This window comes from Macrosteles quadrilineatus, unplaced genomic scaffold (assembly GCF_028750875.1).
Source record: "Macrosteles quadrilineatus isolate MER2022 unplaced genomic scaffold, UCM_ALF_1.0 Scaffold_7__1_contigs__length_78375512, whole genome shotgun sequence".
In the NCBI taxonomy this organism is placed as follows: Eukaryota; Metazoa; Arthropoda; class Insecta; order Hemiptera; family Cicadellidae; genus Macrosteles; species Macrosteles quadrilineatus.
Genome location: NW_026542600.1, coordinates 16291832 through 16307170, shown reverse-complemented (window position 1 = coordinate 16307170; position 15339 = coordinate 16291832). Strand labels below are relative to the sequence as shown.

General features: G+C 32.6%; 1 protein-coding gene across 1 annotated transcript in view; it reads right to left on the bottom strand.

Moving 5' to 3' along the window:
- Positions 1–6: 6 nt before the first annotated feature.
- LOC128998823 (uncharacterized) overlaps positions 7–15339 on the bottom strand; it is a 116111-nt gene continuing 100778 nt past the window's right edge. The window contains exons 13-21 of the mRNA XM_054425179.1: positions 11591–11696; positions 10544–10698; positions 9287–9370; positions 8467–8636; positions 6827–6968; positions 3393–5814; positions 2550–2657; positions 1238–1294; positions 7–822 (exon numbers count right to left, since the gene is read on the bottom strand). Coding sequence (XP_054281154.1) covers positions 130–822; positions 1238–1294; positions 2550–2657; positions 3393–5814; positions 6827–6968; positions 8467–8636; positions 9287–9370; positions 10544–10698; positions 11591–11696 — 3937 coding nt within the window. The 3' untranslated portion in view covers positions 7–129. The remainder of the gene's footprint in view (positions 823–1237; positions 1295–2549; positions 2658–3392; positions 5815–6826; positions 6969–8466; positions 8637–9286; positions 9371–10543; positions 10699–11590; positions 11697–15339) is intronic.

Below are 15339 nucleotides of genomic sequence, written 5' to 3'. Positions count from 1 at the left end.
TACAAAAAATACCAGTTAAAAAATGTAGTAGTTATTTCACAGCACAAGAATGAAAAACACACAAAGTAGTCTTAGGCCCGATTAAAGGTAGATGGAAAACACAAAGCCATTGAAACTCTCCTTTACAACTCAGATATCAGGAGGGCGTGGGGGAGGGGTGGGGGCTGGGCAGCTTCTAGAGATGGTGGGGACAACATCCGTCGGGGAGTCGTAGGAGTGAGGGGTGTTTCCACGGACAAAGGTTCCGAGGCCTCTGAAGAAACTGTTGGAGAGTGTGCTCTGCAGATTACTGATGGACAGACTCCTGCGGTACAACGCTGACAGTCCGGTGGCTCCTCTTTCGTCCAACGACTGTGCAGAGTGTAGTCTACCTCTTCTCCTTCTGTCTCCTCCTTCCATCTGTTCACTGCTGCCTGTTCTTCTCGTCGAGCCTCTCCTCTCTTTGCTCACAGAGTCAAAGCTGATGGCCCTCCTCCTCCGGACATTACTCTGCAAGTCCTTTGCAGACAACTCGTACACACCCTCCTGGGACTTCTGAAGACTTTCTCTTCTCTCCATCTCCTTCGCAAGCATCTGCACCTCCCAATCGTTATGTTCTCCGACAAACACATCTTCCATCTCGTTCGTACTGCTCGACCCAGAGTCAGATTCCATGTCAATGCTTGTGGAATTCCAAACTGGTTGTGGTGTTATCGATCTCGGAAGATCTTGTAGTTCTTGATTTTCCTCTTCTGAATGATCCTCCCAAGAATGTTTGTCTGTGCGCCAGTGCCAAGGACTTCTTTTTGGAGATGACAGGACCGTGTCGACAGAATCACCTCTCTGTAAAGCATTCAGAAATATATTTGAAAACCCCTCTAAAATAGTAGAAAATTACGTTACCTCATTTTGTCAAGGAAGTCTAAATGAGTTGTTTTATAAACCGGCCATTAAATGTAGGCAAGAACAAAAACTTTAAGGATTAGGTACCTGTAAATCAGAACTTGCAATACTACTATTTCTAATCACATTTGTTTGAAGCCATTTGATCACATTTCATCATAACCCTATACTGTGATATGAGTTTTGAAAAAGTTTTTGAAAAATATTTGATGCTGAGTTCAAGTTTTGTGAATGCCTTCCTTGAATTCATTTATTGGGTGCAGTGTTCTATACTTATGAATATAAATCCAGTATATTAATATTCTAGGGTTACAGGAAGAACAAATGTACTAGTCATGACATAAAAGTAACTAACCATAAAAGGAGCATCAACAGGTTCATCCATGTCCGAACTATTTTCTCTTTCTGTGTTCTGCAAAATTCAAACCAATCAGTTAAACACAAAATAAAATCCAAATTCTTGTACTATTCAATATTAAACTAACGTATAACCAAAGGTAATAAACGGCATGAAATTAGTAATAGAAAATGGGTAATAAATATATTTAAAAAAATGTTAAAGAAATTTACATGTGGTGTATGGTAGCAATGTTACTTTGTATTTTTTCTTCCACCAAGCTAACACAGTAAAAATACAATGCATGTTTTGAGAGGTTTATGACATTTTTAAAATCTTTTGAATCTACCAGTACTTAGAGGCTCAAGGCTCAAGTAAATATTAAATAAAGTTTAGGAAAGGGACATACTCAAAAATAAAAGACATGAATAAACTCACACAACAAACAAATACCTTTTAGAAATCCATTCTCAACCAACTCAAATTGTATTCTTAAGTTTTATAAATTTCTGCTTGTTTGCAAGCAACAAAAACAGTTTGTTCTGCATTAGTTATTTGCAAGGTTAAGTATTTGCAAACATGATAATCATTAGGTAACTTTTCTTTAACTTTTCTTTTTCTTAAATTTAATAACATTGGTTTAAAATCAAATAATATAAATACAATATTTAATTTGGCTTCCCAAGAGCTTTTTTAATAGATTTCTTACACTAAACAAAAAAATATTGACAGATAAACAATCAATTTTATTCTTTTGATTTACCACAGGTATGAAGTTTGGCCGTGGTGCACAAACTTACTCTTTGCAAACTAATTGTTGTTTTATATCAGAATGTGTCATATAAAATGGCTGTTCAAGGTCTAATTGATGTAATTTTCAATAATTAATGTTTGACAAACTTAGATCAAAGTTTAACATTAAGAAAGGGTTGATTTCAGAAATTAATAAATAATGTTTTTGCTTTACAAGAACTTGGCATTGGTTAACTGAGGTTGTAGAAAGAATCAATGATTAAAGTTTTACAACTATAAACTTAAGTTGTGCTTTAAACAAGATTTGAGGCTTGGGATTGGCGACTTAGTTTTCTCACCATCCAAGGATTTGGATGTTCACTGAGGTTGAAAAAAGAATAAATTATCAAAGTATGAAAACCAGATGGAGTTACCATAAAAAAGAATTTAGCAAATTATGTTTTACTAAGTAAAGGATCTGGTCTGAAGTAGATCACTGAGATGGGATAAAAAACAGTGAATAATGTTTTTCAATCGTAATTAAAGTTGAACATTTCGAAAGAGCTATCTCAGAATCGGCAATTTAGTTTTCCTTTACCTCAAGTTCTTGTATCCGCTCTTGCAGTTGTGCGATGATATCATCACGTTTCTTAACTTCCATTTCAAGATCTTGGAATCTTGTCTGGAATTTGCTCTGTATCTCCTCCTGAAACATAATTTAACTAACAAAAACCTTATAAATATAAAAAAAAAAACTTTAGTGAACTGTTGGAATGTTCAAATACTTAAATACTTAATTGAGTGTTCTTTAAATCCCCTAACCTTTTATTAAATGAAACATAATTATAAATTATCACAATTGTTTTTTTTTTTTATTTAAAAAGCTTTTACTAGACATAAGGTACCAGTACAAAAAAATTTACAATTAGACAAAGTGTTATGATTCCCCCCTGCAATTGTCTATTGGACAAAGTTAAAAAAAGAGATGCCAATGCAATAACCACTGCTGTATAATATGCAATCTAGCCAATACTGATATTTGATATATTTTAAGATTTTGTGATTTTCTTTTTCAAATAAAAAAAATAAATAAAAATATACAAATCTGAATCGCTTTCTGTGATGTACTCTTTATTTGCTTTTTGTAGACCCTAATTTCTTTCCTAATATTATCTTCTTCTTACTTATGTAAAGTAGACCCTAATTTCTCCATGTTCAATTTGTAAGTATATGTATAATTTATTATTCTCTCCTCAACATGCTACCCGCTTACACTCTTATATTTAATCTCCAGCAAATTTCATATGTTGAAACACATTACCTATTTTGCTTAACTCTTCACATATTTCGACCAACTTCTGCAAACGGTGCATGACATGTGTCTACCTGTTCAGTAATAATAATTTAACAAAAAAAATTATTCATGTAATTAATAACTCACCAGATGATTTTGAATGATAGTTTTTATCCCACCTAGAATCCCGCCAAAAAACTCTTCTTCTTGGCTAGCATGAGTGGGTAGCAGTATTGATCCAGGGCGAAAGAAGTTTTTTTGCTTGGCTTGAGGCCTTTCGATCCAGTTGGTTTGAGATTTTTTTGAACAATCGATAGACTTGAAATCTCTAAGGTCCGGTTGCAAGAAAGGTTTAGTGGAGTGTGTAGTCTTAAGGCTACACATTTGCGACACCATTGTTGACAATGTGTCTGTGGTTACACTCATGGATGATTGGACGGTCACAACCGGAGGATCTTCCACACTGACCGGAGGCTCTAATGTCTCACTGGCCTTGGGCTCTTGACCACTAGCTTGATTCTCAAGAGACACTGATGTTCTTGTAACTATCTTCTCACTGGCAACACTTTCTAAACTAGAAGAAATCCTGGGGAACTGAGAAGTAAGTTTAGGTTCTGGAGTGGTTGGGGAGGCGAGTCCTGAAGGTGGGGATTGTAGAGTATCCCTGTTGAATGTGACACTTTTTGTCAATTTGCTGTGTCTTGCTGCGTATCCCTCAAATGTTTGTGCCCTCATCAGCTTCCTCATCTCTGCTGGAGTGTTTGACAAAACCGGTGGATTTTCAGAACTGATATTGCCATTTGTACCTGTTAAAGAAGAAGAAGAAAGTTTCTTCAATATACTTTTTAGATGGCGTCTTTCAACTGTCTCGTTGCTTTCGGGTGAAGTCAGCTGACCATCTGGGCTGAGGGGCTGTTTTGAAAATGCCTTTGAGTTCTCGGAGTCCTGACCAGCTAATCTTTGCGCTCTCATATACTGATTTCTGAGTACTACTTCAATCGCTATTGCTTCAGAGTGACTTCTTGTTAAATGTTTTGAATCATACATTTCATTGAACTCCCTACTTTCAGGATCATGCCCTGAATCCAAACTTGAACTACGTAAAAACGCTTTTTGCTCTAGATCGGCAAGTTTTTGTCTTTCGTTTAGGATTTTTAGTTGTTTTACAAATGGTAATCCAGAATATTCTGGTGAAAGATCTTCTATAGACTTATACAATTTATTTTGATTTTTAAGTCTTAATGATAATGGTTTTCTTCTAATACTCATTCCTTTGCATAATCCTAACTTTTGATCGTCACTTGAAGTTTCTATATCGATTAAAATACTATCCTTATTGCTAGATGGTTGGGAATTACTATTGGTATTATTGTCCTTACTAATACTATTACTTTGAGCATTCATTATGTCTTGAGCAATTTTATTACTTTTATTTGAATCTTTTCTTTCTATTAATAAATCATTATTTAATTTTTCACTTTTGGCACTATCAGAACTCCCCTCTGATGACTTTAATCTTAAACAACTGGTTTTGATTTTATCACTGTCTTTTTGGTCACGGTGTGAAGTAGACCCACTCGAAGAGTCAATAGACCTAGATTTGGTTTTACTCGGTCCTACACCGGAAGCAATAGACGCAGCTGAACTATCTGGTGCTTGTTCTTGGGGTACACTAATGTCAGATAGTTGTGCAGTTTCAGGTAACTTAATTGATTCAGTTTGGGTAGTTATCGGTTTTATAATCAAGGCAGCAGAGTCATTTTTTTCTGCTTTAACACCCATTCCTGCCTGCTTCAATATTGTTTGGAATTTTAATGGAGCTTTAGGCTTAACAGGTTCTTTTTTTGGTTCTACTTTAACCACTTTCTCTTCACTTACAGCACTTACACTGTGACTGATCTCGGTGCGTTGGCTTTCCTTTGGGTCACTTTGTATTACCTCACAATCATCTTTCCACGAAACCCCCCCATTCTTTCCACTGCCCACACATTCCTTAGGTTTCTTCGTTGCTGTCACTCGATTGAGTATTATGGGTTTTAGTGGTGGTTCTTCATCTTTACTTTTTTCTTTGCTCTTTTGAGACTTGAAGGATGGAGATCTTAGCTGCTGTGTTCTGACCGTAGATGCCAGTACTTGTGCCGTCTCGTTGGCTGTTGTTTGAATCGTACTAGTCTCTTGATCGCGGTCTTCCTTTTGTTTCAGAAGAAGCAGTCTTTGCAGCAGAGGTAGACCTGCTCCGATCACTTCACGTTCTTCTTCTTTCTTGCCCGTATACTCTGGAGCTGTTAGCTTACTTTTTTCAGTAGTTTCTCTCTCCTGCTTTACTTCTTTGTCTAGTTTTGTCTCTTTGTCTTGCTTCTCCTTCAGCAACTTAAGCCTCTGCAGCAGTGGTAGTCCTGCTCCTATCTTGGTGTCCTGTTGAGCAGGATACGGCTCGTCTTCTTGTGAGGTGTCGTCACTCATCACTCGAGGCATGCGGCAAAGTATCCCCTTCCCTTCCCTACTGCTATGTCTCTCTCTGTCCTGAGAAATTGTCAAAGGCTGAAGCTCCATACACTCTTCCCTTGACCTGAAACAATGTAATGGGTTTATTTCAAAGTTGAAAGCAAATTTCATTCATTTATGTTCCACATCAAATGTCATAGATTGTGATCAAGAATTCATACACCTCCTCTTCTATTAAATGTAGTTTTTTTTTTTTTTTTTTTTTAGTGAAACACTCTGAGGAAGATTTTCAAAATAATAAATATACTTAAAATCTTACGTCAAGTTAATCTTAAACTACAGTTCATGGTGTTTATATCTCAAATTGTAGATATAAGTAAGTTACATTACTTAAATAATCTACAAATAATTTCTTAATCCTAGGTGTGGCATATAAAACGATTTTTACTGTCGTATAGGTAATCCAACAGCTCAAATTCTGAGATTGAAGCTCACAAAAGAATGTTTGGTGCAGAGATAAACATTTAAGAGCTCCATCACACATTATACTGCTTTGCTGACAGACAACATGAATACAGGTCTCTGCTTGTAATGCAAATAATCACCGAAACCTTTCTGTCTGCCATAATGCTCAAATTGAATGCTTCCTCATACATTTATATTGACCTCTTTTTATCATGAAATGTAAAATCAAAATGGATTCCAGAAAAAAAGTACTGGTAAGAATTAAATTATTGTAGTAAAGTAATAAATCTATAACTGCAGATCTACTGTTGATTTTATAACAGTTAGAAATTTAAAAGAGTGTTCAATCATTACAGTTTGGTCAGAAGCGTATATATTTAGACAAAATTGAAAAAAGTGAGATAGCAAAGTGTAGTTTTAATGGTCTTTTTAAAAGTTTTATTTTCTAAATGGATATTTTATTTTACTCAAATAATTACATTTTATAACTTATCTTCCCTTTAGCAAACTGAAAATTAACAATTAAACAGATAAACAGTAGGCTACCTACATAAGATAAGGAATGTGTTTAAATAACACAAAAAAACATTACAAATCTACATTAGATCCACTTTTCTTTGATATGTAAACTTAATTTATGTCTGACAACTCATATGTTAATAGACTTTTACCTGGGTCCTCTTCTGCTTTTACGTAGAACATTTTTCAAGCCTTTTACATCAGATCTAATCTTGTCCACAATCTTTTTACCAGTTTTGTTGTCAAAGATTTCAGAAGATCCAGGTGAAGACATACACCTGCTTCCCTCTGAACCTGAAAAAGATAATACTAAGTTGTTTGTCTTGTACTATAATTGATTAAGTTTTATAATAAACATTATTAATTCTAATACACTTAGAGACATCATTGTATAGATTATTGCAATTTCATAGCTTTTAGAAACTCTCTGTGTTAAATACTTAATGAGTTGATAATCAATTTGATTTCAAACACTTTTTTTGTTTTTCCTACTTCGAGGAAATTGCAATCTCTTTAGTGTATGATAAAAAATAAAGTTATGAGCAATTTAAGATATAACGAAGGGAAATATTTTAATTTAATGTCAGCATCTGTTTCCATGGTTTTGTAAATGTAACTTTAGTTATTAGGTTTTAATATTCATCCCTAAAACCTATTAAACAAATAAATGGGGTTTTGGAATTTGTATGAGTGTGTTGAATAGGAAACATTTATCATTCCGTGAGTAAATATTTTATCATTTGTTTGAAATGAAAGCGTTTTATTTTTATCAATCTTTCCTACATAAAGTACATGACATTTTTATATGTTTCAACTAAAATAAATCAATTCTTTACCAGCATCAAATAATGACATAAGATAGTTACTTAAATACATAATTAAATCCCAACAACAAAAACAAACTAAATGGCCTGTGGCAGGACCGAGTTGCAAGTTGAATCATTTCCATAAATTTTGAATAGCAGAGAAAAAAAGCAAGAACTGTTATCATATAATTGAAAACCTTTAGCGTTTCAAAATCTTCAATAAATTTTGAAGGAGAAACGTTGAGTTGAATTAAAAAAGGAGAAACTAATGCTGATGCTGATGATGGATTATCATAGCAGTGCTGAATTTATAAATAGTTAAAAAGATATTTATTTTAGTCATTTTTTGTTTTTCCATTTTCAAAACATTCTTATCCACCTAAAGAGACAATAGAGTGACATGCGATAGTGTAAGTGCATTTGTTCATTTGAGTTTGACAAGTAAGGCTGGGCCTACACAATCCATTTTTGTTGTATTAAACTGCATAAAATCAGAAAGTGTTTACAAAGTTAGGGATTTTGAAGTGTAAATGGGCGTTCTCTCTGTTATGCAAAAACACTTACATGAGATAGGACTGTAAATTCAACTTGGTTCTTAATTTATTTATCTTTTATAGAGCTTTACAGCAAAAATCAATTGTGTAGACTAGACCTTAGTTGGTGTTACAGATAAATTCTTAAATGCATCAAGTGCTGAAGATTATTTTAGGTTTGCTTGGAAGTTGTCATGCTGAAAGACCAAGTGCGATAGTCTGAAGTCGATGCTGAAATCTGGATTAGTTACCGTTACTTAAGCCACTTTCTTCTGAGTTTGGAGGCACTTGGTATCGTAGTTTTCTATGGCTGCTGCGGTTAGTGACCACAATGTCAATCAACTTTTCTGGACCCGGCTGACCTTTTACATAAAGTTTTAGTTAATTTTCTAAATATGGTAAAACTCTGGCAAAATTACTACCAAACAACATTGGGACGTTTTGAGGTCTTACCAAGATTTTTGCTGACCCGGTTGACGCTGCGAGCTTCCATGAGTCTTTTACGTCCAAGAGTTTGAAGGATATCTTGAGCTTCTGGGTAATCCTTCATGGCTGCTAGGACATCTTCCCTTGACAGGCTGAAGAGCTCTGAGTATCCTACAGATCTCACATCAGCCGTCCGCCTGAAAACATTTGAAATACTGAATCTCAGAAAAGTAGTACTGTTTAAACTAAATATTCAGGTTTCTACAATGTTTCTAGGTAAAACCAGTTTTTCAAAACCACCTCAAACATCATCTAATAACCAAAACTTCTTATGAACTTCTGGCACTTTTCTTAGCCTAGTAGGTGAATAATAATGTTTATCTTATCATAGTTAACGGGAAAAAAACTTAGTTTGTTTGCAACAAGTTCTATAACACATAAGAGCTATTATTACATGATCAAGACCTTATTAGGGTCTTTACCATGTTTTTTATTTCTCGTTACACAGTTCAATATACTGTCAAATTTTGTGAAGTGTGATGATGCAAATATTTATCTAGATGTGTTTGGAAATAATTTTTAAACCTACTCATAATAATAATTGACTTAAAAAGACCTAAAGTTCTATTAACAATAGGTTTAGGTATTTAACATTATATAATTGTAATAAATCTTTACTTAAAAATACGTTAAATTGAAATAAAAATCAAAATAACCTCCGACTTCTGTGACTTCCTTTAATCACCTCAGTTACATAAATAATACTATATAAGTAATTACCTCCCTCAGCAGTAGTATGTAAGAGTAACGGAACTTATTTGATAAAAACAGACTAAAGTTGAAATACCTGTTCAGCCCATCAAGATTGAGGATTCCTATTTCACCAAAAAAGTCGCCTGCTTTCATGGTTGTAAGCACCCGCCCTGTTTCACTGAAAGCAAAGTTTGGAGATCATCATTTATTGGTAAAAAGTCCCACTAATTCCAAATTACGTTCATTACAATCCATTAGTCTTAACCTAGTAGAGAATATTTCATACAATTTTATCCTGTAGGTCAAATAAATTCGTTTTGGTCAATTTAGAACTATTACTTTTTCAGTTTAAAACTAATTCCTAAATTCAAATGTTTGATATTACTTGCCCATCTATGCACCGAACATTTTAAAATTGTACACGATATTATATAAAATACGTTGAACAATATTCTGTGAAGGTATTCGCACCTTAATATTTCTATAAAAATGGTGGCATTGTAAAAGTTTTACCCATATACTTTCTACGAGTAAAAAAAATAGTTTAAGGAATTATTGTCTGATTTATTTACTACTTTGCAGTATTGACACTTATTGTTTTACAGCTTTCTTATTGAAGGGTGTTGCTTGAGCCATTAAAGCACAACCTAACCTTTCATTTTCGTTTTAATGAAACTGAAGTTCCAGTAATGATATTATTGTTGAACAAAAATATACTAAACTACAAACTTCATGGGTTTTGGATTGGCTATGGAAATCATTTTCTTAAATTGGCCAACCCAATCCTCAGAACTCTGTGGGATTTCTGTTATGGGTTGTTTAAATTCACAAGTCGGTGCCTATAGTAATGCCTTCAGTAATTATGGGGAATCAAAACTATCAATTTGGAGAGGATCTTGTGCGGTTACCATAGAATTTCTTGTTGAGTTTCTTGTTATTGATGTAAGTGTAGTTATCAGTGTGTTGCTGGATTGCAGGTTGAGTTATTTTGTATTCTAATTTGAAAAGTTTTTATGATCAATGTTTTATTTCTCTGATGAAAATACCTCATTTAATCATAATGTGACAGTAAAGATGTTTTAGAAAACAAACACACCGCTCCCTCACACTTTGTTTCTAAAAATATTACGGTACTGAAACTTTCTCAGTTTATTTTAAACCCCATTTTAGAAACTATGTAAAGAGACAAAATATTCTGTGTATAAATGGGTTGGTTATATAAAATTACACATTTAAACTTGTTCTGTTTGTAGGAAACTCTGTAAACCATTGATTTACATTTGTTGATGTTTGTCAAATAAACTCACAAAGTAAAGTAAAAATTAACATGAACAAGAGTGTAAAGTGATACCTTTTTACTTCCAGGATGCCATCTGCAATAATGAACATTTCTCGTGCTACTTCGCCTTTCCTGCAGATCAGATCTCCCGGGGTGAAAATGTACGCTTTCATTTTTAAAACAAGATCGTGGAGGAACTCAGGTTGGCACTCATGGAAGATAGTTACCTGGAATTATTTATTTACTCTTGAATTTGTACAACGCAATATTTCCTGTACATTTGTTTTTACGATGCATTTTTTTACTACACATTTCTTTTTGTGAATTTTTAACCATGCACATTTCACAACCAAATTGACTGGTCATTAAAATTTCTGTTAGTTTTAACCCAAACAATAATTTCACAATGTTAATTTTAAGATAAACTCTAATATTATATCTGGATTTTATTAGGTAGATTTGTAATATTTTATGTATTCTTTGTTTGAAGTTCATTGCTGGTTATAGAGAGTTAGGTAATGTTTTTAAAGGTTTATTGCGGACATTTCAAACAGAAATGTGTAAATATTGTATTTTACCATTGAGATTAAAAATGTCTACAATAAACCTTTAAACATTTGATGTATTGTTAAAAATAAATCAAGCAATATTTTCTTGGTACCTACACAGCCTAGGATTTTATAATAATAAAATCAGATGGATTTCATTATTGTTGGCATGGTATTTTTTTATTTGCAGGCAAAAACGTGTACTTTTTTATTTCAATGTTTTAAGTTTTAAACATCCATTCTTGCTGATAGATGTGCTTTCGATCTAAATTGCTCATAAAATTGTCCAAATAATCTTAGTGCAATACAAATTTGTATTTCCTTAAAGAATATTCAATTAATATTCTAATATTCTAAGAGTTATGTAATTAATATATCTATTAGCTTCATGTAAAAAATATAATATTGATACTCAACCCAACCAAAAAATTGACTAACATTTCAGTTTTTGCGGTAGTATGTACTTCAAACTGGTTTATTTAGGCTACATAGCTTTGAAACATATTTCACAGTTGGTTAAACAGATTAAACAAAATAATGAGATATTTCAATGTGTAAATTAGTAAATTACCTTTTTTAGAACACTTAGATTAACGTGAAGGGCAAGTTCAGTCTTGAGTTTGTCTGGAAGGAGACCTAGAGCCGTGTTGATGTCCCCTCCTCCTTGGATACGTCCCCTGCAACCATTACCCTTCTAACTACACACGCAAACTACTTTTATAGCCAAACTTCCCTTAAACAGGCCACAGTTCCGAATCACAGCATTTAATTTCAAATGAGACCACAAACCAATGTTTCTGCTGGACTGTATGCAGTTTGGTTTTGACGCATTTGTGTTTTTTTAATTTGTTAAATACAATATGCTTTAAATTTGTTAAAAACAATACTTTTGTAAAGCCATAAACGGACAAAGTGACTCTAGATATTACGAGATAAAATGTGATACACATTTTTTGAATGTAAACACCCTTAAAAGTCAAAATAAATTGGTTGAAATGTATTTTTATTTAAAGCAATCAAGTTGACGCACGAAATACCTGTAGTAGAGTTAAAATAAACGAATATCAAAAGATACAAAAAATGTATTTCAATTTGAATTCAGTAATAATGAGATTTAATCATCAAACTCTAAACGAAATAATGTAATAATTATATGTCTGAGCATACGTACAGGCACCTCTTATGCTGATTCCTTAAAGGGCAGAATATCAACTTTGTATGAATAAAAAGTATTTGTTACATGCAGTTTTTAGTTTTACTATTTATGATGCTTTTAACACGTTCTGCATTTTTGCTGAATCCGTTATAGTAACTGTTGTGGAGTAAAAGGTACCTTTTGCTCATTTGTTATAGTTTTTATAATAGAAATCATTTTGTGATTTCCCAAAATTGTTGTGTTTTCAAACCTTATTTTAACAATTAATTACTGTGTGATACAATTTATAGTGGACCCAAACAAATAATTTATTTTGGAAATTATTTATTGCAATTATAATCATGAATTGATTTGACCTGCACATCACTTCTTATGGACGTTACTGTATGTCTGTATTTCAATATTAAAGCCCGAAACGTGTAAATTTAAAACTTTTAACGTAGGCCTACTAACAAAATTTTTGTTTTACTCAACAATTTCTGAACCTTAAGGGCACATTACCGCTATAGGCATACAATGAGAAATTAATCAATTCCCACTATATACGTTCAGAAATTAATAAAAATATTGTAATCTAGATAGTTTTACAGCCTGTAGTAAACACCCTACGATTTGGTTGGTTTCTATTTCATTTAAGTAACCTTTACGCAATTCATATTTATTGAATTTATCATCTTTTTAAGCAAACTTAAAAATATATTCCACACAACATGAAACCAAAACACAATCAAGGTAGCAAAAATGTAAATCGGAATACACAGACAAAAATGTTGTAACATTTGAAAACTGTTAGCGTTGGAGAGGAATCTAAATTTCATTGTATGTAAATGAAACCCAAACTAGTGAGGAACTTATAATTAAATCTACTGGATCAGTAATTAACCCTGGATCGTTTTGCAGCAGAACTACAAAGTCTCAACATTTCTCTTGGTTGAGCGTGAATTTCACTTCGACATTTACATTTCTAAAACTGTTTCCCAAATGATTATACCTGTTTTGTAATTTTTTGGAGCGGTAACTCTTGACATATACAAGATAAATTATTTGGCATCAGTGCCTGATTTAGGTCTTTAGCTCTGGTAAACATTTTGGGCATTGATGTTCTTATGCATATCCTTTTCCCGGTTTCATGTAGGGGGTGCGTCTAAATTATGAAAAAAATCTGCCATCAGTACCTAATGATAAGTATGGTTCGTCTACCAAACTACAACAAAATAATCCTAAGTTATTGATTTATATTGGTTATACTGATTATATGGATTATATTGATATTGATTTAAATAACACAGTTAACGATTATCGTCATTGTATACTCAATACTGCTTGATCTTTCAATACAAAATGCAGTCTTATGTTAAAAAAGTAATGTACACTGACACTGTTTCAATAATTAATTGAGTAGATATTCTATTTTACAATTCAATTGGTAAAAAAATGAGTGCATTTAGAGACAATTGGATGTTAAAATAGACGGAACAAGTCAAAATCTCAAAAATATGTTTGAAACTTTTCTCAGTCTTTACAACCTTTTAACCTTTTTACCAGCCGCCTTGGGCATAATGTAATGTTAATGATGCTCTGACTTAATGTTGAGATCAAACGTTTTCTCCACGATACTTTTTAATCCAGTGTAACCAAAACCATTGAATTATCTCATATTTCCTTATATGTTTACATATTTAGATATTTACAAGAATATTAAATGCATTTTGGATTGCTTAGCTAAATTAAAGTAAAATGTATGTTTTAAACGAATACTCAGATATTTTACAGGGGTTTTCACACAATTTATACTTTTTGTACATGTAAAATTGTCCATCAGAAAAATGTAAACGTCTGTCAAATAGTATTTATTTTAAATATAATATAAATCGGTTGCTATAGTATTTTTAAAGGGGCTACATCCAAATCTGACCATTCACCAACGGCGTTGAGAACATTGACATTTCTGTGATATGATGTTATATAGCTTGTAGTTGGTACCTTGCCTTGAGATTTGGTCCACTTACCTAGGAAACTAGGAAGGGTAGGATTCTTAGGCTTAGAGAACACCTTTTTCTGTATAGGAAAACCTGATCCCCTAAAAGCTGTACGATATTTTAAATGAAACAAAATATTTATGGTTTGAAATTTTAACTTTGTATTGGGAAACATGATTAAAATAGCACCATGGCCAATGTATAACACAAGAGTCCACCCCCTCCCACAGGTTAGGGTAGGAGGGGAAGTTAGCAGATCTATATGGCTTCTACAATCCTGTTAGTGTATATCATTGCACACCACGCTTAAAATATGTTTTACTAACAAAAAATCCACTTACATTTACATAAATAAACTTCAAAATATTATCTGTAATAAATTTATATTTTGTCTTGAAGTTTAAAACATCACAATTCTTTGCCTGTACCACAATGGTATGATCTTGACTTTGAAAGTAGAAATGATTGTTGATAAATTTAATAACTTATTATGATATGTTTATGCTTCGACATTTACTTAGGTTTTATCAATCGTATGGCATTTAATGTTTCTGACATTTTATGGAGGTTCAAAGGACAGAGCTAACTTAAAAGTAAATCTTTTTCCAAACAAATCTTCTAAAACGTATTCCCAATTAAATACATTAATCAAATAAAATATTGCACCACTCCAAATTGCATGGACTCATTACAATTAGCGATTAGTTTAATTAACAATTACCTATGTTAATTGAACGATAATTAATTATGCTTTTTGTAATGAATAGCAATTTAAAATATTTAACCAGGTCTTTGTTTCATTTATATTACATGATAAAACTATTGATAGAGCACAACAATTTGGATATTGACAAATTGGTTTCAGACAAATAATAATACAATCAGCCAAAACAAATAATAATTTACCGAGCATTGTTTGAATTCAAAAAGAATGTTCCTCAAATTATCATACTTTCCAATAGACATGTCTACCTTTCTATCAAATTATAATTAACAATCTTTTTTTATTTCAACCATTCTTAATGGAGGATTCCAGCATAAATTTGAGGGATGAACATTTTTATTAACGGGTTATTGATTTTGGTCTTGAACTCGAATCATTATATCATGGCAGTGTAAAGTAAAATAAGTAGAGTGTGAAGTAGTGTTATTCAATAAAAATCTATGCATGTTTGACTGAAGATT